The 25,482-nt window shown below is 40.7% G+C and overlaps 1 protein-coding gene across 1 annotated transcript in view; it reads right to left on the bottom strand.

Annotated features, from left to right (window-relative positions):
- Positions 1–10,914: 10,914 nt before the first annotated feature.
- The window catches only part of FAM241A (family with sequence similarity 241 member A), a 28,465-nt gene continuing 13,897 nt past the window's right edge, over positions 10,915–25,482 (bottom strand). The window contains exon 2 of the mRNA XM_048846831.2: positions 10,915–14,849. Coding sequence (XP_048702788.1) covers positions 14,604–14,849 — 246 coding nt within the window. The 3' untranslated portion in view covers positions 10,915–14,603. The remainder of the gene's footprint in view (positions 14,850–25,482) is intronic.

The raw sequence follows: 25,482 nt of genomic DNA, 5'->3' as shown, positions 1-25,482 counted from the left end.
GGAAGCAGTTATATTAAATGAAACATCAGAAGGCTAGAGGCAGTAGAGAGGAGAGTTCTTTGGATGATAGCGGGTGTAAAGTGGAATGATTTTTTAAAAAGAGGTTAGAAAGAGAGTATGATGTGAAGTCAGGATATGGGATTGACTGCAATGGAAAATATTATGAGGTGGGGACACTGTAGAAGACAAATAGATGATAGGATGCCAAAGAAAGTAATGCAAATGCAACCAAGGTCAGTCAGACCTAGAGGCTGACTACTGACTAATTATCAGGACATCATCTGTAGGGACATGATCAGGCTGGGCTTAATGGAGGAATAAGCCATGGACAGGAACGAACGGTGGTGCTGTACTTCTCCCTGTGTCTGTAAAGATGCTTTGGGATGAGAAGATGTATTAAAGGAGCTGTGTGCAGGCCCAAATTTACAACTGGGGCGAAGCATTTTGAATGAAAAACTAGGAAATGTGATGCACAGATGCAAAAGCAGACATATTATTTTCAACACATAGGAGGCAAGAAGTAAGATCCTACATGAACTTTACAAGCTATTTCACACAAATGGTATTACATTTTAAGCCTTGGTGAGCAAGTAGGAGACATTCAGAATTGAGAGCTAATGTGTCAACATTTCCAATAACACAGTGGTCTTGATTTATTTAAGTCAGTTTGGGAGTCCATGGAAACAAAAATCAGCAAGTGAGCCTTTTTTTGGGGGGGAAGGGGGAGCACTGCACCAAAGTTTTGTGTCCATGATAAAAATATTACAATTCATTTTCTAATCACAGCAGCCATAGCTATATTATAAATCTGTCAATTGTGGAGCTAGAATTTTGCACACCTCAGCTGATAAAGTTATTGAAGAAGGAATAAGTATACAAAGATAATGATCAGGATGCATGGCAGAGAGCAGACTACCCTTGAAACATTATTAACCCTTAGCCAGCAGTTTTGATTTTTCCAGGGGGATGTGCTAATGCAGTTTACAGTTGTGCTAATGGCAGGAACTCTTGCCCTGATGGTTTCAAGGGACTAAATATATACAGCGATGTTCAAAAGCCACAACATGACATCATCAGGAAACTGAACTATGGCTCCAATTCCAGTCCTTAATGTGCACAATGGAGACCAGCCACTAGAGTATTATTTCCTGCTATGGTCAGTTTTATTTTGCTATTTAAGCTTAGTTATTTGTATTTACACTGTCAACCCTTATGCTTATGCAATGAACATAGGAAAATTGGGCTGAAATCACCTGGCGAAAGGAAGCAGGGCACACAGAGGGCAAATGTGATTATATCCCCACTGGGAAGCACCAACAAGCCTGGCAACTGTACATTATCTTGGGTAATATGTCAACTACAAGAGGTATGGATGGTGAGAGCAGTGGGGGAACAGCAGTTTTGTGGAACATGTTGCCTTCAAATTCCAGCATATGTTACAGGATTAAAAACATGAGTTAATTCTTCTCTGATCAGACCTATGTGCCATGTGAACCTGACTGGAGGAGTCATGTACATACCTTTATCATTAGCGGAGCCAATGGCATCATGGGACTGTAGCCAGCAATGCTCTCAGTGAAAGTTGGGAGTGGAACACAACCTGTGTGAGTACCTATGTTTGGCCAGAAAGTCATAGGGTTTATGAAACAATCTTTGACTGTTATATAGTTTCCATGCCATGCCTCACAACTGTTCCATATCATCAGTGAGCCCAGTGACTCCAAGGTACCATTGCAGTCATTTTTAGCTGCTACATAAGCTATAAAGTTTTTCATTTACATTTTTCTTCCTGAAGAAACAGAACATATGGTAACTTGATTTCTGTTTTATGAGGCTGCAATAAGCCCCAGAGCACTTAAGCATATACACAACAATATCAGAATGGAGAAGACCAAAAAACACAGATGAAGGCTTTTTACAGAAGTCAGAGAGGGCAAAAAATCAAAGACATTTCCACTGCTCATGTCCTTCCTCAGGTTGAGATTACAACCACAACAGTGAAATGGTTTTTGTACTCTTTAAAATGGTAGGCCTTGAATTCTTCACTTAGCTACCTGACATTCTACATCTGAGTCAGTGAAGTTATTACTAAAACTTCATCCAGATCTTTACACAGTATCTTCAAGGAGAACTGCAAAGTCATAATGAAAAAACAGAGTTGTGCTACTTACTGCTTCTTTATGACAACAGAGAACTTTAAAGCTTAATTTTTTACTATTCAAGATTATTTTGGTTTTTTTTACATTCGGAGTATCAGGTCTTGGCTTTCCTCTTCTTGTGGGTTGACTTTGGCAGTCTTTAAAGGACAAAAAACATGACATCACAGGACACTGAAACCTGTGCTGCACCTCACACAGTCTCCAACTGAGGAGACGTGGATGTTGAGTCAAGCTAGGAGAGTAATCGCTAAATAAAGATGAGTGAAAATCATAATTTCTATTCCATCTGATATTTCAAATGTTTTGGGGGATAATTTGGTATTCAAGTAATTAATTCACACATATTCCAAGATCATATATTTAAAATAGAAGTTGCTGTATAAGTACTAAAAATGAATATAAAAGACACTCAAAAGTATATATGAATAGATGCATAAAAACAAATCTAATGACAGAAGAGATCAAATATGACATTTCAAATTACCTTAGAACAACTCAGCAATTAAAAAAAATTTTTTTGGGGACGATTTCAAAACTGAAACCGGTTCAGAATAAATTCTATGTGGCCCTCTGGGGCACTCAGGCCTCAGAAGACTGTGCAGTGAGCTGAATTAGCCCAGGCTGTACATGACTAATACTAACAACAGACCTCTGCAGGAACTTGCAGAGCTCAAAATGGGGTGTAAAACTGTTGAGTGAGGGTTGGCGTGGGGCTCCCAGCATAGGGAGACACCATCTTCCTTCCATTCTCTATGTGTGTATTCATGTACCTCTTCAGCCTAATGCACCCCATCTTTTCTCTCTAAGGTGAGATGCTTTTCAGAGTCCAGCAATGAAATATCATCTTTGCACCACAAGGCCCATTTAAAAATTGTCAAGGCAGGTGCAGCATCAATCCAATGAGCCTGTTTGCCATGAACTGGGTATAGAGACTATGTTTGGGACACCTGGGATGGACACAGACTTGGGAACCCTATAAATGCAATTATTTGGCCTTCTCTTCTGTCATTTTGTAAGAGGTAGGAGTCTGTAGCTGTGTAGCTTTAGAGGCTCTGCAGACAAATTTCAGATGTATGGAAACTTCAGGATTTTATTGGGGGTGTAGGATTATTTTAGGATTCCCTGTGTTTTGTTTTAAAAGAACCATTTAAAATTTAAACTTTAAATGTAACTCCCTTATATGAAAAACTAAAATGTTTTCAAAGCCTTCAAAAGTCCTTTAAAAAGCTTTAAAGGAAAAAGTTTTTACATAAAGGTCAGCTTCCATTCTATTTTAATCCATGAAAATATGCAGTTGGCAAAGGATTTATCCCAAATCACCAGCCAGAAGTTTTATAGTCCCAGTAACACCCAATCTAAAGCCACAATCATTCCTGTTTAGGCCCCAGCAAAGGGACAGGAGTGCAGTTTGTGCCTCCTATTCAAGGTCATGGAGGCTGCAGGCTGGTGTGGCCTTTGGCACAGACTAAGGCAACCCTGAGAACAGCTCTAACTTGCTCCCTGACCCAATTACCCACCACGGGTCTTTGCAGGACATAATAGCCAGGACGTAAGCCTGTCCCAGCCACACCCCTTCCTTCCTCTGGTCCACCCATGCCCAGCTTCTACTCTGCCCACCCTAGAATGCCCATGCATCCAGGGCTGCTTTGGAACCAGATGCACATTACTCAGAGCGCAAACATCAGCACTTCTCAAACTTCTCTTCTCTGAACACAAAATACTAGGAATATGGTAATGAAAGCACAAGCTGTGTCAAGTGAGGAGAGAGTGGAAATTTCCGACACTGAATGCCAATACTTAATGGAAAAATTTGTAAAGCATTAGTCATTAGGAGCCTGGTTTCTTATCAGCTCCTGTGGCAGTCTAAAGTCATACGGCTGTGTATGTGACTGCACAACTGGTTGCTGCAGAGAGGGTTATAAAAGTAACAAACAGAGTCCTGGACCTAACTTTCCAGTTCTTAATCAGGCTAAATTCTTACTCAAGGACAAGGCCACATTCAATTAGGGTTAACATAAGAACGGCCACACTGGATCAGACTAAAGGTGCATCTAGCCCAGTATCCTGTCTTCTGACAGTGGCCAATGCCAGGTGCCCCAGAGGGAATGAACAGAACAGGTAATCATCAAGTGATCCATTCCCAGCTTCTGGCAAACAGAGGGCTAGGGCCACCATCCCTACCCATCTGGCTAATAGCCATTGATGGACCTATCATCCATGAACTTATCTAGTTCTTTTTTGAACCATGTTATAGACTTGGCCTTCACATCATCCTCTGGCAAGGAGTTCCACAGGTTGACAGTGCATGGTGTGAAAATACTTCTTTTGTTTGAAACCTGCTGCCTATTAATTTCGTTTGGTGACCCCTAGTTATTGTGTTATGGGAAGGAGTAAACAACACTTCCTTATTTACTTTCTCCACACCAGTCATGCTTTTATAGACCTCTATCCTATCCCCCCCAGTCATCTCTTTTCCAAGGTGAAAAGTCCCAGTCTTATTAATCTCTCCTCATATGGAAGCCATTCCGTACCTCTAATAATTTTTGTTGCCCTTTTCTGAACCTTTTCCAATTCCAATATATCTTTTCTGAGATGGGGCGACCACATCTGACGCAGTATTCAAGATGTGGGCGTACCATGGATTTACATAGAGGCAATATGATATTTTTTCTCTTTTTAGCCATCCCTTTCTTAATGATTCCCAACATTCTGTTCATTTTTTTGACTGCCATTGCACATTGAATGGGTATTTTCAGAGAACTATCCACAATGACTCCAAGATCTCTTTTCTGAGGGGTAACAGCCAATTTACACCCCAACATTTTGTGTGTATAGTTGGGATTATGTTTTCTAACGTGCATTACTTTGCATTTATCAACATTGAATTTCATCTGTTTAACTATCAGCAGCTCCAATAAAGGCTATAGATAGAATTATGTTGTTTCCACTAAGGATTGAATTTGGCCCTGGGAATTTTGTCTGAGTAGCAGCTACAGGATCAGGCACTATGAGCCAAATTTATTATCGGTAGAAAACTCTATAGGCCTCTGGGGAGTTCCACAAGGGATGAATGTGGTCCTATGACTTTATATAGAAAATAAGCAGCAGGGGATGAACTCAAACAACTATTAATGTTTTCAAAAATTAGTTTTTAAATAGTAGTAATAAAGCACATAAAATATACAGAGTATACTACTATACATACACAGACCTGATTCTAAGTGGAATGCTTTCTGAGTTTCCCCATGAGACACCTGGGGCTCTTACACAGGAGAACGTAATGAGCACTACCAGAAGCCGGTGGTGTAAGTGATTGAATTCTACTGAAGGAGAGCTGAAGTGATTTTCCTCCACAGTCTGTATTCCCAGAGAATAGTGGGAAATGGGATAAGAAGGCATTAAAGAAGCTTTCAGAGAAAGTATCATCCTGCCTGTATGTAAGACAAGGGCAACCTTATTTAACACTAAAGATACAATATTACCAACTTTGACATCTAAATGAAGGATCTAATAACAGAGAATTAAGTTTCCTGAAAGTAATTTAAGAATAGAGCAGCAGAGTGTAATGATTAGTGAAGGATTACAGACTCCAACGAGAAACTGCAGAACTGGAATTAATTTGCAAACTGGACACCATCAAATTAGGCCTGAATAAAGACTGGGAGTTGGTGGGTCACTATAAAAATTAATTTCCCCATACTAATTTCCCCCTGCTGTTACTCACACCTTCTTGTCAACTGTTTGAAATGGGTGATCCTGATTACAAAAGTGATTTTTCCTCCCTTGGTATTCTACTGTTGAGAATAGCCCACTTCCACTTTAATTGAATTGTCTCATTAGCACTGACCCTCAACTTGGTAAGGCAACTCCCATCTTTTCCATGTACTGTGTATACCTGCCTACTGTATTTTCCACTCCATGCATCTGATGAAGTGGGTTTTACCCATGAAAGCTTATGCCCAAATAAATTTGTTAGTCTCTAAGGTGCCACAAATACTCCCTGTTTTTTCACCTGAAAGTATTTTTTAGCTTATTTGTTGCTGATTCCTGCAAAAATTGCCATTATGGTTCATTGCTCAGTCCTATGGGAAACTGTAGATGGCAATCAATACACAAATAAGTTCTTACTGTTTTAAGGTCCTATTTACATTAACAGCCACATGCTTATAACACAGAATTCATTTAAGAAAGGTAAAAACCTGGCTAAGGCTTGCATTGTAGACAGGACAGAACAATGATAAAGTCCAATGCTGAAGCACAGTTGAGGAATACTTAAATTATGATACAATCCTGCCTCCACTGCCTTATTCAACTGTTCTATAACCATGACAAATGCAGCCCCTGTATGGGAACTGAATTCCCCAAGACAGTAGATGTTACAAGTGTAAAGTGGACTGAATGGTGATGGCTACTGCACAAGATAGGAAAAATAAGGGAGTGATTTAAAGGTTAAGTTAACAAAGGAGTCAGTTAGCAATAACTTGTGTTTGTTTTTTGAATAGCTGCAATAAGAATCAATCAAGCATGAGGCGTTAGGTAATGCTTCACTGAAAACACAACAGAGCCAAATAGTTTCCTTTTTACCTTTCTGATTGCTGCTGGCAATTGAGAAACTAGGAATCATGATTAACAGAGTACAAACTTAGAATATTATTTAATTATGTTGGGTGACACTAAACAGCACCACTTAGCATAAGTAATTAGAGGGCTAGAAATCAGAGTTAGGTAATAGAATCAAGCTGTTAAATCTTTTTTCCAGCAACAGTGCAATTGTAGAAGATATTTATTGAAATAAATTCAAGCTTTAGGGCAGAGAAAGTTTTATTCTTACTGAAAAATTTTATCATCATCATATGCTTTTACTAATCCTATTAAGACCAGGAAAAGGATGCAGTTTGCTAAACTGTATTTCCACTCTCTTTAGGGAAAAGCAGGGCCATTTTCTGGAGCTCAGCTATCTACAGACAAAGTAAGATCAGCTAGGGAGGAGGGACATACAGTCCTGAGCTTAAAGGGCTAAAATGCCTGAAGAAAGCAGATACTTGGCTGATGTCAGCTCTAGCAAGGCCTTTTACAAGATGCATGAATACACAAAGTGACTGTAAAGGAAATGCTGGAGAACTCGTTTTAGTGTGTGACATTAGCAAGATAGCATTAATATAGATATGCCAGAACGCTTTACTGTAACCTGCACCAGTGTTCCTTAAACACTGTCTAGATTTTCTCACTCTTCGAGAACCAGTAATTTGGAGGGGGAAGTATTGATCCTAAAAGAACACGATTATACAGATTTTTAAAGAGATATGAATCAGTGGATTTAGCTTCACTCTGATAAAATTTTCAAAAACAAGTTATTTAGGAGTTTAAAGTTCCATTTTCAAAAGTAACTTAGGCACTTGAGTCTCACAGAAAGTCAGTAAGACAAAGGGCTTATCTACATAAACATTTAGTTTGTGGCAAACTGAGGCATGAATCTACCTCACATTAGCTTCCCACAGTCTGTCTGTGTGGACCCTGCTGGCACATATTAACAGTTCATGCACTAACAAACTGTCAGTGTGAGCCACCAGAATGGACTGTTGGACCATGGCAGGCTAGGGTAGGTTAGATCCACACCTCCGCTTGCCACAAATTAAATATTAGTGTAGCTGAGCCCTAAGATTCCTGACTGCCTGTCTCTTTTGAAAATGGGACTTTGGTTCCTAACATTTCCTTTGTTGCAAGCACAGAGGGAGGCATGGCTGTGTTGTTTTGAGACAAGCTGTTTTTTTTGAGAGAAAAAGAATAGAGGTTTACTAAAAAGCAGAAATAATTATCCCAAGCAGGTAGTCTTTGTAAATGAAGGGAGGAAGAAGGCTGATGTCCACCTCCTATCCTGGTATACTCGTATGCATCCAACAGGCTCTTCTCCATAGTACTCTCAGAAGTCCTCTATGAAACCCAAACTGCTACAGGCATACTGAAATAATCAGTTCCCTCCCTTGCTGGGAAGCCAAGAGCAGTTTCTCACTGATGAACTCGGCTCCTACTGCACAAAACAAATGATACCTCCAGCTCCTAAAAATGGGGTTTGGGAGATTAGATCAATCAATGTTAATGCTTTAAAATAGATACACAGTAAGGGGTATATTTAAAATACCTTGACAGAGGACACAGCAAGGCAAGTTAGAAAGGCAGACACACAAATTGCTTGCAAATAGTGCTTGTTGTGGGCACAAACTGGGAAGCAAAGACAAGCAACAAAACCACCGGGTTGTTCTCACACCCAGGATAGAAAGCAAAATACAAGATGAATGGATATAACAAATCCTAGATCCTGCATTCAGTCCTGTATTAATTCTCCCTCTATTTCCCTTTAATGCCATTGGACCAATTCCTGGCCAGTGGAGAGGCAATCCCCCCTCTTTTATGCCCTTCCACTCCAAGCTGCCATCAGCATCTTGCTAAAACAGACCTCACTGATTCCTTGGGCCTTGTAGGGAGAGATGGTCCTTTCTCCCCATTAGCTTTGGTAGCTGGTGGATTGGAAGGAAGCTAATTCATCTGCAGCTGGACATAGGTCAGCAACTGCCTCACCAGAAAGGTATTCTCTCCCATTGACCCATAACATTTTAACCTTTTAAAATAACTTTCCCTTGGACAGATGACTCTATTCTTCCAGTTTCTTCACTTTATTCACTCTGAGAAAATGTTTTGCAAGCACTTGATAAAACATTTTTAAACACTGCACCTGACAGCATTAATTTGCTAAGCACCAAACATGTAATCAGGGTCATCCAAGACACAAATGAATACAGTTGCTGCTCCATGGAGTTTGCACCCTATAAGGCAGACACAGACAAGACAAACACACTAAGAAATGAGGACTTCAGTTCTTTTTGTAAGAAGTCCTCTCTTCCATATGCATCTCTGGTATAAAGCTAGAGCAGAGAAGACAACTGAAACAGTAAAATTAGTGTCTGTGGAACTTTCATCAGGTTGTTCTATGCACATGAAGTAGCATGGAGAAAAGACAAAGCTAGGAACAGGTGAAGGAAAGGTGGTGGTGATCAGGCTGTCTTTGTTGATGGAGCAAAGGAGCTAACAAATGAGATCCAAGAGGTAGGCTGAGGCAAAGTTGTGCAAGGAAATAGGAAGTTTAAAACTGGTGTGGTAGGCAAGAGGGAGCTAGTGATACAGCCTGATAGATGAGTGAGGAACATAACTCTGGAGAGACTGTCCAAAGGAGAGTCAAGGAGGCCAGATAAAAGAGAAGTTGCAATAATCAAGATGGGAAATTAGCAGGGTGTGAACAAGTGTTTTCACCATTGGGACGGAAAGGAAGAGTTAGATTTTCAGTGTGTTGTTGTGAAACATGAACCTCTTCCACCTTTATTACCTTACAATAGACACCAAGTATAAACGTGCATTAGAAATAACCAGACCGATTAGAGTATTTGTAAGCTTCCCTTTTGAAACTATTCTGTCCCCATTATAAGAAAGTTAGAGTTTTCTAAGAATGGAATTTAGGTACACATTGAATAGATAAGCTATAGAATATAAAACAAAAACTAAAGTACTCTTAAAGGCACAAGTACATAGGACTAAAAATTCTTATACGGAGAAGTTAACCAAGATGCTTGGGAAATCGGTAGCATCCCACATTGCAAGGAATTTTACTGGAAAATAATGACCATGGGCCTGATCCTGCAACCTATTACTCATGCGAGCGGTCTCATACTTCAAGTAAGACTATTCACATAAATTTGCAGAACTGGGCCCCAAGGCCTTCTACACAATTGTTCTAAAGCAGATCAATCCCTATGTTGCCTTACCAGTTCTGGCTTTTTGTGTGGTATAAACCAGTGTTGTTAACCTTTCCAGACTACTATACCCCTTTCAGGAGTCTGATTTGTCTTGTGTATCCCCCAAGTTTCACCTCGCTTAAAAACTACTTGCTTACAAAGTCAGACAAAGGAATACAAAAGTGTCACAGCCCACTATTACTGAAAAATTGCTGACTCATTTTAACCATATAATTATAAATCACTTGGAGTGTAAATATTGCACTTACATTTCAGTGTATAGTATATAGAGCAGTATAAACAAGTTATTGTATGAAATTTTAGTTTGTACTGACTTCACTAGTGCTTTTTATGTAGCCTACTGTAAACTAGGTAAACATCTAGGGTGAGTTGCTGTACCCCCTGTAAGATCTCTGTGTACCCATAGGGTATGCATACTCCCTGGTTGAGAACCACTGGTAGACACATGCATTTTTTGGAATGGCCTGAAATGAAACAACTTCTGGGTTGATGAATGAGAAAGAAGAGTTTGATGTGGATACACTTTGGTATATCTTGGGCTGTGTATCATTCACGAGTGTTAAACAAAGATGACTATTTAGAGGTCTACAAATTATGGGCTTATAAAGTCTCTCTCATGCTACTGACCAAATCTAGTTCCTCCACAGGTTGCACCCTTAACCAGAAAACCCTCCAGCCACTGAAGCTGAAACGAGATTACACAGATTTTTGGAATGAGACAGTTTATATTCTTTGACATTTTAACTTTTAGTTATGTGATGCTGTATGCAGTTACCAACAGCTGCTATAGTCCACTGATGAGCATCTGTCGACCTTTCCATAGCTGATTTACAATAATTTTAAATTCAGTTGAAATCAGTGGATTATCAAGACATATCAGATATATTTTATTAATCAGTTAGCTGCTTCCAAATGTAAGACAGAACACCACAGAGGGGAAAAACAATAAATTCATGTGAGGACAGAATACATTTTATTAGAAAGAGTAACAAAGTTCTTTCAATAAGACTTATGTCACACAAATATCTCCAGGAAACAACATTTTCCCCCTTATGGACAGTTACAATATGTCAATTTTCAGTACAAATGAGGTTCCATCAGCTTTGCTGTATGTGCAGTTTCCTCCCTGTACATAGTAATTCAAACATTTAAGCATCTGAAGACTCTTTTGGAGACACAGTTCTTATTATCTGCCCCAAAGACCAATGAGGATTACACAGTTCATTATTTAATAAGAATTTGGGTGATGTAATTCTTTTATACAATCACTGTATACAAACATACATAGATATGTAATTAGAACTGGAGAGAGAGACTGAGTCGCCTGTATTAATTTTAATGATTTTCAGCATGAGACTATACCCCTTGTATCCAAACAAAATTTACATTCTCCCTTTATTTCTGAAGTAGGGTCTCTATTCTGCACTCTTTGCATATCCAAAACTTCCAATGACTTCAAACTGTACTTTGGGGGTGGGTGGAAGAAGCAATACAAAGGGTACTCATACATTTTCTCACAATATTTGACACAATTTTACAACATATTTTCTTTTGATACACATCTTTGTTCAGTTACGTTGCTCATTTAAAGCCATTTTCAATATAATGGAATGTCTTCCCCAGTTCACCCTCAAAAATAAAAAAAAAGAACCAACCAAAACAAAGAAAAACAGGGAAGGGAAATGCTGTAACATATAGATATTAAAGGCGGACAATCCTGTATACAATACAGACTATAAGTAATGAAGTAGGGGACATTACAGAAAGCGGGGGGGGGGGTGTTTAAAGAGGAAAAGGGAGGGAGAGAGGCGTCCAAATGATAGATTTGTCCATCTCCATCTATTCCACGTTAAGTTTCAATAATAGAGGGAGCTTTTTTTTTTTTTTAAAGGGTCATAAAATGCAGATATGAAAGACTTGTAGGGCAGAATATAGTATCCTTCAAAAGAGGACAGACATAGCTGACACTATACTTGATTTTAGTTCAAAAGGAAAGAACCACCTTTTTATGAATGTGTGTTACATGACGCGTGGGAAGGAGAGCTACTGGGATGATTATATGCATATTGTTTGTGATCATTACTATGCACAGACAACAAATTATATGCAGATAACTATACTGTCTTCCCTACTTCATTTCTGTGTCTGTGATCAAGCAGCCCCAGTTTTGGCCAGCTATTCCTTAAATTCCAAAACAATGGAAGGTTTCCTTTCACTTCAGGAAATTAGTGTATTCTGCATCACAACACACAGTCTGTGCACACACAGTCTCAGCAACAGGGAATATCCTACAAGACATTGACCTTTTCCCTACAAGGCAAAAGGGTTCAGATGAAATGCTCTGAACAATAACTTGTATAGGAGGAAAAAGACATGACATGTAAAAAATAAGCAAATTTTGTAATACAGCCCATATATACATACACACACAAAACCACAACTATATATAAACAATACACAAACATACTATGTATATATTATTTTTTAAAGGATTTTTAAATGTTTATCCTTAGGCACTTGTGGGTCCAGAGCTCCTTCCATTACATTCAAATTGTATTCATACTTAGCTTTTGGAAATCCAGATTTCCAGCAATGTTTGAGTAAAATATATATGAGAATATTTTATGATGTACAGTATTCCTATGTCATCAGTATACTTATTTTACTCATGTACAGACTGATATATTCTTTAACCTGGGCCCAGTCAACACACACTTACAGCTGAGCTTAACTTCTCACATGCAAACAGTCTCATTAATGCAGTGGGGCTACTTACAGAGGTAAACATATACATGAAATGTTGCAGGATTGGGGCCTTAGTGCTTAAAACCACAAACAGTAATTGGTTTCAATGGTTGTAAAAGTTTACAAGGAATGGCTCCACAGGTCCTGCAACTGGATCAATGTGTGCAGGCCATGGACTCCAATATTCCTAAGGACCCAATTAACTAAAGGATCAGGGCAATAGAGATTGTTTTCATTGTGTTCAATGGTCTTTAAATGAAGCCCATAGTTTGTAAATAACTAAAACTACACATGGTTAAGGTCCGTCAATCCAAAAATATTTGCAAAAACAAAAGTAAAGTAGCATTTCAAAAGCTTATATCTTAAATTGTAAACTGCTTTATTTAAACAAATGTAATAATGATAAAATGCATATGGATAGGGTCAATTCTGTATTTACAATAAATACAATGTTTTGAGAGGTGCTAAATTTTTAGCCTATTAAGTGAAGATTTTCTCTGGCCTTTCCTCTGCTCAGCACTTCTCAGGATTGGATCCTATATTACCAAAGTGGATTTTACAGATTTATTTTAAAACTCTATACAATATTATATCTTATTCTCTGATATTTCAGCTTACAACATGCATCTCTAGATGGTATATTTCCAAATCAAACACCAAAAATTCCTGAGTAAGACTGCAGCTGAAATCTATCTATACTTATCTTACTTGTGTAATTGCTTATATCTTACATTAGGGCCTGGGTCTGCTGTGCTTGTACAAGCAAAACTTGCATCTAAGTTAGGACTGGGCCTAGACTGCAGTAAACCAGAATCACCATCAAAGTTAATAGATTCACATTTAATACTAGTAATTCAACCCTCCTGTGCATGAGGTGTAGAGGGGCTGTGGTCAGTATTCAAGCACATTAGCTGGAATAGTAGTTGCAGGGGTGGGGATTTATATTAATTTGAAAAAGTCCCCAAATTATTTCTTTTAAGAGAACTGTTCTGATATTTAAAAAAGGCATTAATGGCCAAAGCCAAGCACACGAGTAGACCTAGGCCTAGTCTACGCTAGAAACTTTGCCAGCACAGCAGAGTCCGTTAGGGGTGTGATTCTTCTCTCATAATTATATATTGGCAAAAGCCTTAGGGTAGATACAGTTATACTGGCAACAGTGCTTTTTTGCCAGTATAAGCTGGGATAGTTATGTCAGTATAGCTAGACTGACAAACCTTTTCTAATGTAGGCCTGGCATTACAGTAACTAATGTGTGTGCACACACGCGCAAGCCAGTGGAAGAACACATTTTTATTTAGTTAACAGATTTCAGGGTCCAGCTTTCAAAAAGCTTACAGGAGAACAATGTAAAAATAACAGAAAATAAAACTCATGGTTATTTGTACTCTTCAAAACAGAGAGGAATTTCCATTACACAAGAACCTGTCATTTCAAAATATCAGCCACACCATAGAAGAGAGGCTGACCCCATTTGGATGGAGGTGTTTTTATACCACATTTAATAAAAAGACAACCTAGGACTGAGCCCTCAAGGGTGCAGTGGCTCACATACCCTCACTCAGGGCTTGTCCACACCAAGTTAGTATTTGACAGTAGATTCACACCCTGGCTTGCTGTGTACTAACGTACTGTGTAGACAAGGCCTTCGAAAGAGTAAGTTACTTTGGACAGTACCATTATTGAGAGCATATCCTTTTCATTCCCTTTGGATATGTGCTAGGACTGATGACTTCCTTTAAAATGAGTATGTACATTTTAGTCTCACAAATGTAATGTGTAGCATGATTTGGAAAATTGCAGCCTTTAATATGCCACTGTTTGCTTAAACACATAAATCCACTGAAAGGTGACATGGTTGTAATATGTTATCCAGCAGGCCATTCACCATACTCTACTGTTGCACGTATATAATGACAAGGCACAAAACAGCAACTAGTCCAAGAGCTTGTAAGCCAAGGAACCAAAGCATAACCCAGAAGAATATGACTATTACAGGTTCCACAATCCGTTCTCCAAAATACATCCTTGTGAAGCCTATGCTGATAAGGCTTTTGTTTAGTTCACCAAAGAGAGTCCCCATCTTTTTATAGTCATCTATAACAGGCTCTACAGTGTGGTTTCTTTGTTCTTGCTGGATCTGTAGACAGAAAACAAAAGCAGGAAATAGTTTGGACATATAGAATATGTATACGATACTTTTCAGAGTAGCAGCCGTGTTAGTCTGTATTCGCAAAAAGAAAAGGAGTACTTGTGGTACCTTAGAGGCTAACAAATTTATTTGAGCATAAGCTTTCGTGAGCTACAGCTCACTTCATCGGATGCATTCAGCTGTAGCTCACAAAAGCTTATGCTCAAATAAATTTGTTAGTCTCTAAGGTGCCACAAGTACTCCTTTTCTATATACGATACTGTTATTATTGTCCTTGTCTTACAATTTACAAACATCTCAGCTGTTTCTACTTTCAAGAATTAGGAAAAAAAAGTCAAATAAAATCTACCAAAAAGTAGATGTAAAAAGGAACTCATTAAATTCAATACCTGATATGAGTCACGTATTTTAACAGTCAACAGTGAATACAGTGGATTCATTGAAAAAGTCATTTCCAGTAAGACTTTAGAACCACTGAACCTGCATGAATAACCTCTACTAGCAGACTACAAACCTTTAGGTATTTTGCACAAGACAAAGAAACTGAAGGGATTTTTATTATTGAAAGATGGCCAGGGAAGACAATGGGCTAGGCTAGCAACAGGGAAAGCTGAAATTCATACTAATGTGAATACATGGTGCAAGAAGTTGTGGAAACCTCCCACTATTTCCAGAGGTAGCGGTAGGCTGCAGTAGGGGTTGAGGAAAATCACAGGTGAAGCAGTGGTACCAGAGAACCTTTGCACCATTAAAGGGGGCTCCACACTAGCTCCAAATGGGACAGATTGGAGGGGGGCAACTGGATCTTCACTTATGCAGATCTTCACGTATGCAAATCCAGTGGTACAAACACCATTGTACAAGAGCCATAGAGGGGCAGAAGTCACTATTCTATCACATGGGTTGGAACAGCGGCTGCAGAGCTGGGGCAGCTCCATGGAATTCATTGTGCAAAACCTAAATACTTGGGAATTGAGTGAAGAGGGGTGAATTTCATGTTCAATAAGCACACTTTCAAGATGATAAAGTAGCTCAGGCACATGCCTTTTCTGATGCTTCCATTAGTAGCTATCACAGTGTAGACGAAGCTCCGCATCAATATTTCCGTCAACAAATCAATATTTCCAACAGGCTGGATGTAAACCCTAATTATAGTTATTAAGTGTTCATCATAAAGCAAAGTTTATGGAAGAGGGAGTACTGTGTCAAGTCTGGATTTATATTCAAAAGCTAATTTCTAACCACAGCTTCAATTATATCTAAGGGTAGAAGTCCACCTATTTCCTGTGGGTACAGCAGATAGTAATTGGCTGCCTGATGGAGACTACCTGGGTAACTGATAGTGGGATCCGGTCCCCATTACAGAATCTGATAACCTATAATTTTAAAACGCTGAATTACCATTAGTGTAAAGCACTTGCACTTAAGGGCTATATTGCAGCTCCAGGGATCACAGTGAGCACGCATGGAAAGACACCACACACGTGGCTGGAGATACTTTCCATGTGCAATGCTGATGCAGACAGAATACTTCTGGGAGTGCCTGTAGGAGTAACTCCTACTCCTTCCTGGAGAAACAGCATCTTCTGTCCCAACACTGGTCTTGGACAGCTGGCCAGCGCAAAATGGGATAGGGCCACATCCCATGGGGTTTGTTCAATGCCACAAGTAATGCAATGACTTCCCTGATACTTGCACTACGGGAGGGTAGCAGCCAGGATCCAGGCAACAGCATGCTCAGTTGGCCTTTTGGACAAAGGCAAAACCTTCAGCAAGACCCTTAAGTGAACCATCACCTCATCAGGCCAACAGTTCTGAAATATCTTCAATCTCCACAAGGAGGACTGAACAAATTTTGATAGCCTGGAGGAAACAACTGAAAACACTAAATAATAGTTCACCCCTGAATTTATGGATTTGAATTCTTCCCCATAACATAGATTAACACTACAGAGTACTGTCAGATTTTTGATGGAGACGCACATATCAAACTTAGTTCAGGACCGCCTGGAGTTTTACTTTTGTCTTATACATGTGACATGAATTAGTCCCAGGCCATTGGTGGGAAAGCCTGGAGTCCTTGCCTCTCTCGTATTACTTTACTCTGAAAGGTTGAAGCCAGCAAAATCACATACATTTTATTACATCAGAACAATGAATAAATACAATATCCTATTATTCTGTAATAGCCTATATTACAAAATTTAAAAGTCTCTTCTAGAAATGTTTTTTAAATGAAGGCATTTACTTCATTCCCCACTTCTTAAGCACTGATACAAACAAACAATCTTGTATTCCTGAATCTCTGAGGTAAAATAGATACTGAAGCACATTAAAACTAGAACAAAAGCCTTCATTGTATGGCATGTTTAATATGGCAGAATAAATGTCACCCATTTTTCTGATACTGTAATATCTGTGGCAGATTATAAAGTAACTTTCAAAAATGAGATTCTTCATCTAGGGGAAAGCTGCTAAAGCAGTTAGCATGTTAGTAATCTTTTCCTTGGACCGAAAAAATCTAATAAAGAGAAATAATGTAGGGCTCTCCTCAGTAATTCAACATATTTCTAAACTAGTCTCTGTACAGATCTGAGTTAAAATTAGAATTTGAAAATGTGCTTCCAAGACTTTTGAGATGAGCAATTTTGCTTCAGCAGAGTATCAAAAAACAAGTGAAACTGAAAACAGATTACCAGCCATAAAATATAGATGGCACATTTTTCTTCACTAATGCTGCATAATCATTCCATATTCTTGCCAAGTACTTTCTTTACCAGTGGAGCTACAGTGGAAGTACTGTTAATATAAAACTCCAACAATTGGTTATGATACTTCAGACTGCTAAAGAAATATTACTAAATAAAGCTTAAATTTATTCATAAGTAGTCCCATTGAATTTAACTAGAATACTAAGCAGCATAAAGTTACATAAATTGTCAGTGTTTGTAGGACTGCAGTGTTAGTGAGTGTATATGATCTTTGTTCAAAAATGAACTTTCAAACACTTAGCATTATCTGTCACTGTTTTAGACCCTTATTCACGATTGATTTCCATGAGACTATTCACACGGTTAAAGTTAGGCATGTCTTTAAGTACCTTGCTGAATCAGGCCGGGCCTTTGTGAGTGCTGCCATAATATAACAATGTTTTCAAAAGAGAGAAAAAAATGGTTACTCATCTTCTCGTAACTGCCGTTCTTCGAGATGTGTTGTTCATGTCCATTCCAACCAGGTGTGTGTGTGTGCATGGCAGCCGGAAGACTTTTCCCCGTCGGGTTGGTCCGGGCCCGACCGACCTGCCAGCCCCTCAGTTCCTTCTTGCCAGCTACTCCGACAGAGGGGTAGGTGGGTGGGTATTGGAATGACATGAACACCACATCTTGAAGAACAGTTACAAGAAAGTCGGAGCTGTCCACTAACTGGAGCACTGCTCTACCGAAGGCCACATCGTCTTTGGCCTGCTGGGTAATCATATAATGTGCGGTGAAAGTATGTATGGAGGAACACGTCGCTGCTCTGTATATTTTCTGGGTCGGGACTTGCGCTGGGAATGCGGCTAAAGAAGCTTGCACCCTAGTGGAGTGCGCTGCGAGCAGAGGGGCAGGCAACTCTGCCAGGTTATAGCATTCAAGGATGCAGGATGTGATCCACGAGGAAATTTGTTGGGAGAAGACTGAAAGATCTTTCATCCCGTCTGCCACAGCCACAAACAGTTGAATGTACTTCCTAAACGTTTTTTCAATGTAAAAGGTTACATTTCTGCGGACATCCAATGAATGAAGCCTCTGCTCTCTGCATTCAAGCGTGGCTTAGGATAAAACAGTGGGAGGAAGATGTTCTGGTTGATGTGAAACTGGGAGACCACCTTTGGGAAAAAGCTGGATGTGGCTTGAGCTGAACCTTGTCCTTATAGAACACGGTGTAAGGAGGCTCTCATGTTAAGGCCTTGAGCTCAGACACCCTCCTGGCTGAGGTTATCGCCACCAGAAATGCCATCTTAAATGACAGGTAAAGCAGGGAATATGTCGCCAGCGGTTCAAAGGGCGTACCCATCAATTTGGAAAGGACCAGATTGAGGTCCCGGGTTGGGGTTGGTTGCCGAACATGCAGATATAGCCTGCCGAGACCTTTCAGAAAACGGCTGACCATAGGGTTGGCAAACACCGACCGGCCCTCTTAGCTTGGATGGAAGGCTGAGATGGGGGACAAGTGAACCCTTACTGACGACATGGACAGCCCCTGCTACTTGAGATGGAGAAAGGAGTCTAGTATGAGTGGAACAGAGGTGAGTGTCGGGGATGGGTGATGCTGTGCCAACCAGATTGAGAATCTCTTCCACTTGGCAAGGTAGGTAGCCCTGGTGGAGGGTTTCCTACCACCAAGGATGACTGTTTAACTGGGTCTGAGCAGGAGAACTCCGTGGGGCTCAGCCATGGAGCTTCCACGCTGTGAGGTGCAACAACTCGAGGTTTGGGTGCTGGAGACGGCCATGATCCTGAGTTATCAAATCCAGGAGGAGCGGCAAGGTAACTGAGGCTTCCACGGACATTTCCAGGAGATTTGTGTACCAGTGTTGGTGGGGACAGGCTGGAGCTATCAATATCACTGAAGCCTCTTCCCTCCATATCTTGAGGAGCACCTTGTGAATGAGAGGAATGGGCAGGAATGCATATAAGAGACGGCCTCCCCAGGGGAGGAGGAGGAACGTGTCTGTGATGGTGCCCGGGCTGTGATTCAGGAAGGAGCAAAACTGTTGGCACTTCCTGTTGCGTTGCGTGGCGAGGCGAACAGGTCCATCTGGGGAAAGCCACAACATTGGAAGATGGAGTTCGGGACGCCTGGGCGTAGGGACCACTCGTGGCTGTGAAAAGACCTGCTGAGACAGTCCGCCAACTCATTCTGTACTCCTAGGAGGTACGATGCTTGCAGATGCATCGAATGAGCTACACAAAAGTCCCACAGCGTGAGGGCTTCCTGGCACAGGGGAGAGGAGCGTGCACCTGTTTGTTGATATAGAACATTGCCAAGGTGTTGTCTATCATCTCCCTGTCAAGTGGGCTTGGAAAGTCTGGCATGGCAGATGTACTGCTCTCAGCTCTCTGATATTGATGTGGAGAGTGAGTTCCACCTGAGACTAGAGGCCCTGTGTCCTGAGGTCTCCCAGATGTGCTCCCCAGCCCAAGGCTGACGTGTTCGACACTAGCCAGAGGGATAGCTGGCTTGAGCTGAATAGTGAAGGGACCCCTGCATACACTACCAGTGGTGGCTCAACCCACAGGAGGGAATCGAGGACCAGGCAAGGCAGAGGCATGACCCTGTCCAAACTGTCCTGAGCCGGCCAATACACTGAGGCTAGCCACGATTGGAGAGGCCAGAGTCTGAGTCTGGCATGTTGCAACACATAGGTACAAGAGGCAACGTGTCCTAGAAGTTTCAGGCAATTCCTTGCTGTGGTGGTGGGAAACTGCCTGACACTTCGAATGATGTCACCCAGAGCCCAAGAACCTCGCTTCCAGGAGGTATGCCCTGGTGTGTGTCAAGTCCAACACCGCCCCATGAACTCTTTCCACTGAACAGGGGACAGAGTCAATTTCCCCATGTTCAGGATAAGGCCCAGTTCATCAAACCTCATTCTTATGAAGTCGACTTGTGCCTCCACTTGAGCCCTGGAGTGGCCCTTGATCGGCCAGTCATTGAGGTACGGGAACACCTGTACCTGGCGTCTGCGTAGGAATGTGGCCATGACTGCTATGCACTTGGTAAACACACAAGCCGCCGCTGACAGGCCGAACGGGAGGACTGTGAACTGGGTAGTGTTTGTTGCTCACCACAAATCTGATATACCTTCTGTGGGACAGTGGAATTGCTATATGAAAGTACATGTCCTTCAAGTCAAGGGCGGCATACCAGTCCCCTGGATCCAAGGAAGGATGATGGAGGCCAAAGAGACCAGGCGGAACTTCAGTTTCCTCATGAACTTGTTGAGCTCTCGGATGGGCCTGAGCCCGCTTTTTGGTATTAGGAAATACTGGGAATAGACGCCCTTGCCCTTCAGCCCCTGAGGAACCTCTTCCACTTCTCCTAGCGATAGGAGCGAATGCACCTCCTGTATGAGGAGTTGCTCATGAGAAGGGTCCCTGAAGAGGGATGGGAAAGGGGGGTGGGAGGGCAGAGAATTGGAGGGAGTATCCCCTTTCTACCGTGTGGAGCACCCAGCGGTCTCATGTGATACGGGTCCACGCAGTGTAGAAAGGGGATAGTAGGGACGAGAAGGTAAGGCGGTTTGGATCCAGTCCAAGTTCTGGTGTGCCGTCCTCATTTGCACCTTCAAAAGGCCTGCTTCTGGCCAGCTGAAGGTTCAGATGAGCCAGAGCCCTGGCCCGAATATGTGTGCGGCCTCTTCCTGCTGCTCTTGTTTCTCCTTCTTGAGCTGTCCTGCCGGTTCTGCGGTTGGTAAAACCGTGGAGGAGGCTGCAGCCTAAAATGCCTCCACTGCGTGGTGTGGGTGTCGAGGCCCAGCGATTTGAAGGTGTCTCTTGAGTCTTTTAGGCTATGTAGTCTTTTATCCACCTTTTTGAAAAGAGAGTCACACCCTCACAGGGTAGCTCCTGAATGGTTTGCTGGACCTCGTTTGGCAGACCTGATACCTAGAGCCAGGAGCGGCTTTTCATGGCAATCCCGGTAGACATAACCCGAGTGGCTGCATCAGCCCCATCCAGAGCGGCCTGCAATGAAGCTCGGGAAATGAGCTTGCCCTCCTCCACAAGGGCCGAGAATTCAGCAAGGGAGTCCTGCAGCAGCAGCAGCTCTGCAAACTTTGCCATTGCCCCGCATGTATTGTAGCAGTACCTGCTCACAATGGCCTGCTGATTAGAAATGCGGAGCTGCAAGCCGCCAGTGGAGTAGACGTTTCTACCAAAAAAGGTCGAGTCGTTTTGCCTCCCAATTCTTTGGTGAGGGACCTTAATAGCCCTGGTGCTAATGTTGGTTAGCAGCGTCCACGACCAAGGAATCTGGGGAGGATGGGTATACAAGTGCTCGTAGCACCTGGACGGCACAAAGAAGCATCTTTCATTTCGCGTAGGCATAGGGGGCAATGAAGCCGGGATCTGCCACAAGGTTTTTGTGGTGTCAGCAATGGCCTTTATGAGGGGTAGAGCAAAATATGTGCCAGTCCAGAGGGGCTGAGGATATCCATCATTGGATCTGCATCCTTCACTACCTCTTTTGCCTGAATACCCAGATACTAACTTCAGTGCTTAACTTCAGTGCAACTATTCAGGATACAGAAAGTTAAGAATATGCGTGAGTCTTTCGAGGATTAGAGCTTTACTGACCTGAATCCAATCCCCAAAGTAATGTCAATGGAAAGTCAGAGAAAGCACCAACAGAGAACCAACTAAGAAAACCAAGTTGTACATTGCAGTTTATTGAACCATCTTTTGTCTTTTATTGTAGAAACAATATTCATGGTGGTAGAATATACTCACCTTGCTTCAGCATTTAATCACCTAAAAAACCGATTTATTGCTAGTAACTGAGCTTCACAATTACATTTTCACCAGTAGATAACACATTTTCTCCTAAAACCTGTATATTTCTGTGTCAAGTTTTAAAACAGGATCTTAACTATAGACATCACCATCAGCTCAGTCTATGATTTATTTTTGCAGTTGCTTATCTCTAGGGAACAGAACACCACTATAAAAACATGCTGTTAAAATATTTTAGGAAATTTTCTTATATTGGCATACCCAGTAATCCAGGTAAGGTCTGTCAAACGCTTCTGAAGAATTAGTATAACCTTTCGCTTTGTGCTCTCTACAGCTATTAATCTGATGTGGTGGCAGCGATCAACTGTATTAAAACAGCCTGCATAAAATTTTCCAAAGCACCTATATGATTTAGGAGCTTAAGTCCCACTTTCAAAAGTGATGTAGGCACTTAAGAGGCTGTGGGCTTGTCTAAACGAACTATTAGTTCGTGGCAAGCTGAAGTGTAAATCTACACCACATGAGTTTGCCATGCACTAAGTGTCCATGTAGACCCTGCCACCAAATACTAAAAGTTCCCTTGTGCACTTTGATGTAAACTGCTTTGAAGGGGTTTAGCACAAATCCCACTGATTTACAATAGGTCATTTGCTGCTAAATCACTAAGGCACTTTTGAAAATCTCCCTTATCTAATTAGCTATTCTGAAATTGCTTTACATAAAGACTAGTACAGGTAGGTGATGATCGTACAATGATTAAATCGGATCACTTAACCTTGGTGTCACAAATGTGCTTGCTTTTCAAGCTAGGATGTCCATACATTTTTGTATCCGCTCAGTATAAAAAATAATTTGAAGTCTCACTACATTTTACTTGTGGCAGGTTTGCCATGCCATTCACAGACTTACAAGACTGCCTGTTGTCTATTTTCAGGAAACCACATGACAACTTTGTGGTTTACATACTGTTAGTAGGCAATGCACTGTTTCTAACTAAAATGGTCTCTCTCGCCACCATTTACTCCTGAATAGGGACCCAATGATAATCATCATTTTAGCCACTTAAAAAGTCAATATTATACATTAGATCCCATTATAGCACATTAAAACATGATAAACTCCCAAATAAAACTTAGGTATAAAAATCCCACAATGAAATAATATGATTCAAGCAACATTAAAACAAGATTAAGGAAATTTAGCTTTGAACTTTTACTTCTAAATAATTTAAAACAGATTACTGTATAAATCTAAGGCTAACAACGTTGTTTGCAAATATCTCTTTTCCAAGACCCAATTCTGTAAGGTGCTGTGTGACCTCTGTTGCTACTGAAGTTATTATAGGTGCAGCCTATAATGTTAAGTCACATGGAGTTTCAATGGTACTACTTGCAAAGTAATGCACGAACTCATAAATAAGGATGGCAGAATTGGACATATAGGAAATATATAACTTTTCAAGCTCAAGAAGTTAGTTCTTTCTACTGCACATTGCAGGGTGGAGTACGTTAATATAGAGGGGCTTTCATTTTTCACTTTCTGTTATCTACAAATCAAGTTTGTTAGACAGCGTCAACGATGAACAGAAGAGAAATCAGATGAATTAAGATAACTAACTTAATCAGAGCATTGCAGCAATGATTATGGTTGGTATTACAGTTTTAGTAAAAGTCCTTGTTTTCAGACGTGTAAGTTTCTGAAGAAACACGATTTGGTCCAACCTCTACCATGTCTGTTCTTCGTTTAAAAACGACTTTTTGTATGGGGAAAAACCATAAGTCATTGAGCTTGGTGCAGGAATTACTGGGTGAAATTCAATGGCCTGTGTTCCGCAAGCCAGACTAGGTGATTATAATAGTCCTTTGTGGCCTTAAAGTCTGTGAAATAAAACCCAACTCAGCCATTTTTTAGTTACTGGAGTATTTCAAAACAAATCAAAACAAAAATATCCCAAGATTTTTCATGCTTTAAGAGATTTTAAGTGCACTTTTGTGTGCTCAGATTTCAGAAAGATGGGTTATTTAAAAAGAAAAAAAAATCTCACAGAGTGATTGTCCCACAAGAGCAGAAGAGTTGAACTGACTAGAATGCTATCAGTTTCACTTTTCTCTTCTTGTTAGTACAACATCAGCACCGTCTGAAGGAGCAGTAGCAGAACTGTGAATTCCCTCAGTGGGGGAATGTCTAAAAACATAGTGGTGTGAGAAAATGTAAGATTCCCATAAACTTTTGCCAATTTAAAACCACTGTATTTTTAAGGTTAGGGAGGAAATGCAAAACTTAGAACTAGGGGTTGTGGAGGAGGGAAGAGAAAGGGAGTTTAAAAAAAGGGGCAGGGTGGGGAGCTGCCAGTAAGTAATGGGATAAACATTAGAATCATAGAATATCAGGGTTGGAAGGGACCTCAGGAGATCATCTAGTCCAACCCCCTGCTCAAAGCAGGACCAATCCCCAATTTCTGCCCCAGATCCCTAAACGGCCCCCTCAAGGACTGAACTCACAACCCTGGGTTTAGCAGGCCAATGCTCAAACCATTGAGCTATCCTTATTTCCACCAGAAACAAAAGCTCTTGTCAGATTACAGACAAGAAGCACTATCTCCAGAACAGCTGATTCAACTGTCAAGACATGGCATAAACCATAAATGAGGACAAGTCACATGCACAAAGTTACCAAAAGAAAGAAATAATGGAAAGAATAGCACACTTAAGATTATCACCACATTCACCTTAAATGTGAAAAAAAAAAAGCTTTGGATTTAAATCTGAATTGACATTTAATAATAAATGTCTAATAGGCACAAGAAAAAAAAGGTTACCACCAATAAATGGCAAAATAAAAATTAAAAAAACCCAAACCAAGCAAGGCCACAAATTTTTCCTGCAGTTTCTAGCCTTAACATAACCCAGCTACTAATTTTCATCTCACTGAGGGTTATTTTCACATCAAGAAGCAGTGTGTATGGCTGATGGCATGCATACTTTAATGTAAAAAAAAATGCTATGAAACTTGACTTTTTAGCTTTATAGTTATTTGCTGAAAAATACTCAACAGAATTTTTTGAATAAAACATTAAACACAGGAAGCTCTAAAGATGTGACAAAGCAGGGTCTCTAGAAAATACA

Source organism: Caretta caretta, chromosome 4, assembly GCF_965140235.1.
Source record: "Caretta caretta isolate rCarCar2 chromosome 4, rCarCar1.hap1, whole genome shotgun sequence".
NCBI lineage: Eukaryota > Metazoa > Chordata > Testudines > Cheloniidae > Caretta > Caretta caretta.
Note: the sequence above shows the minus strand (reverse complement) of the source record. Positions and strands in the feature narration are given on the sequence as shown.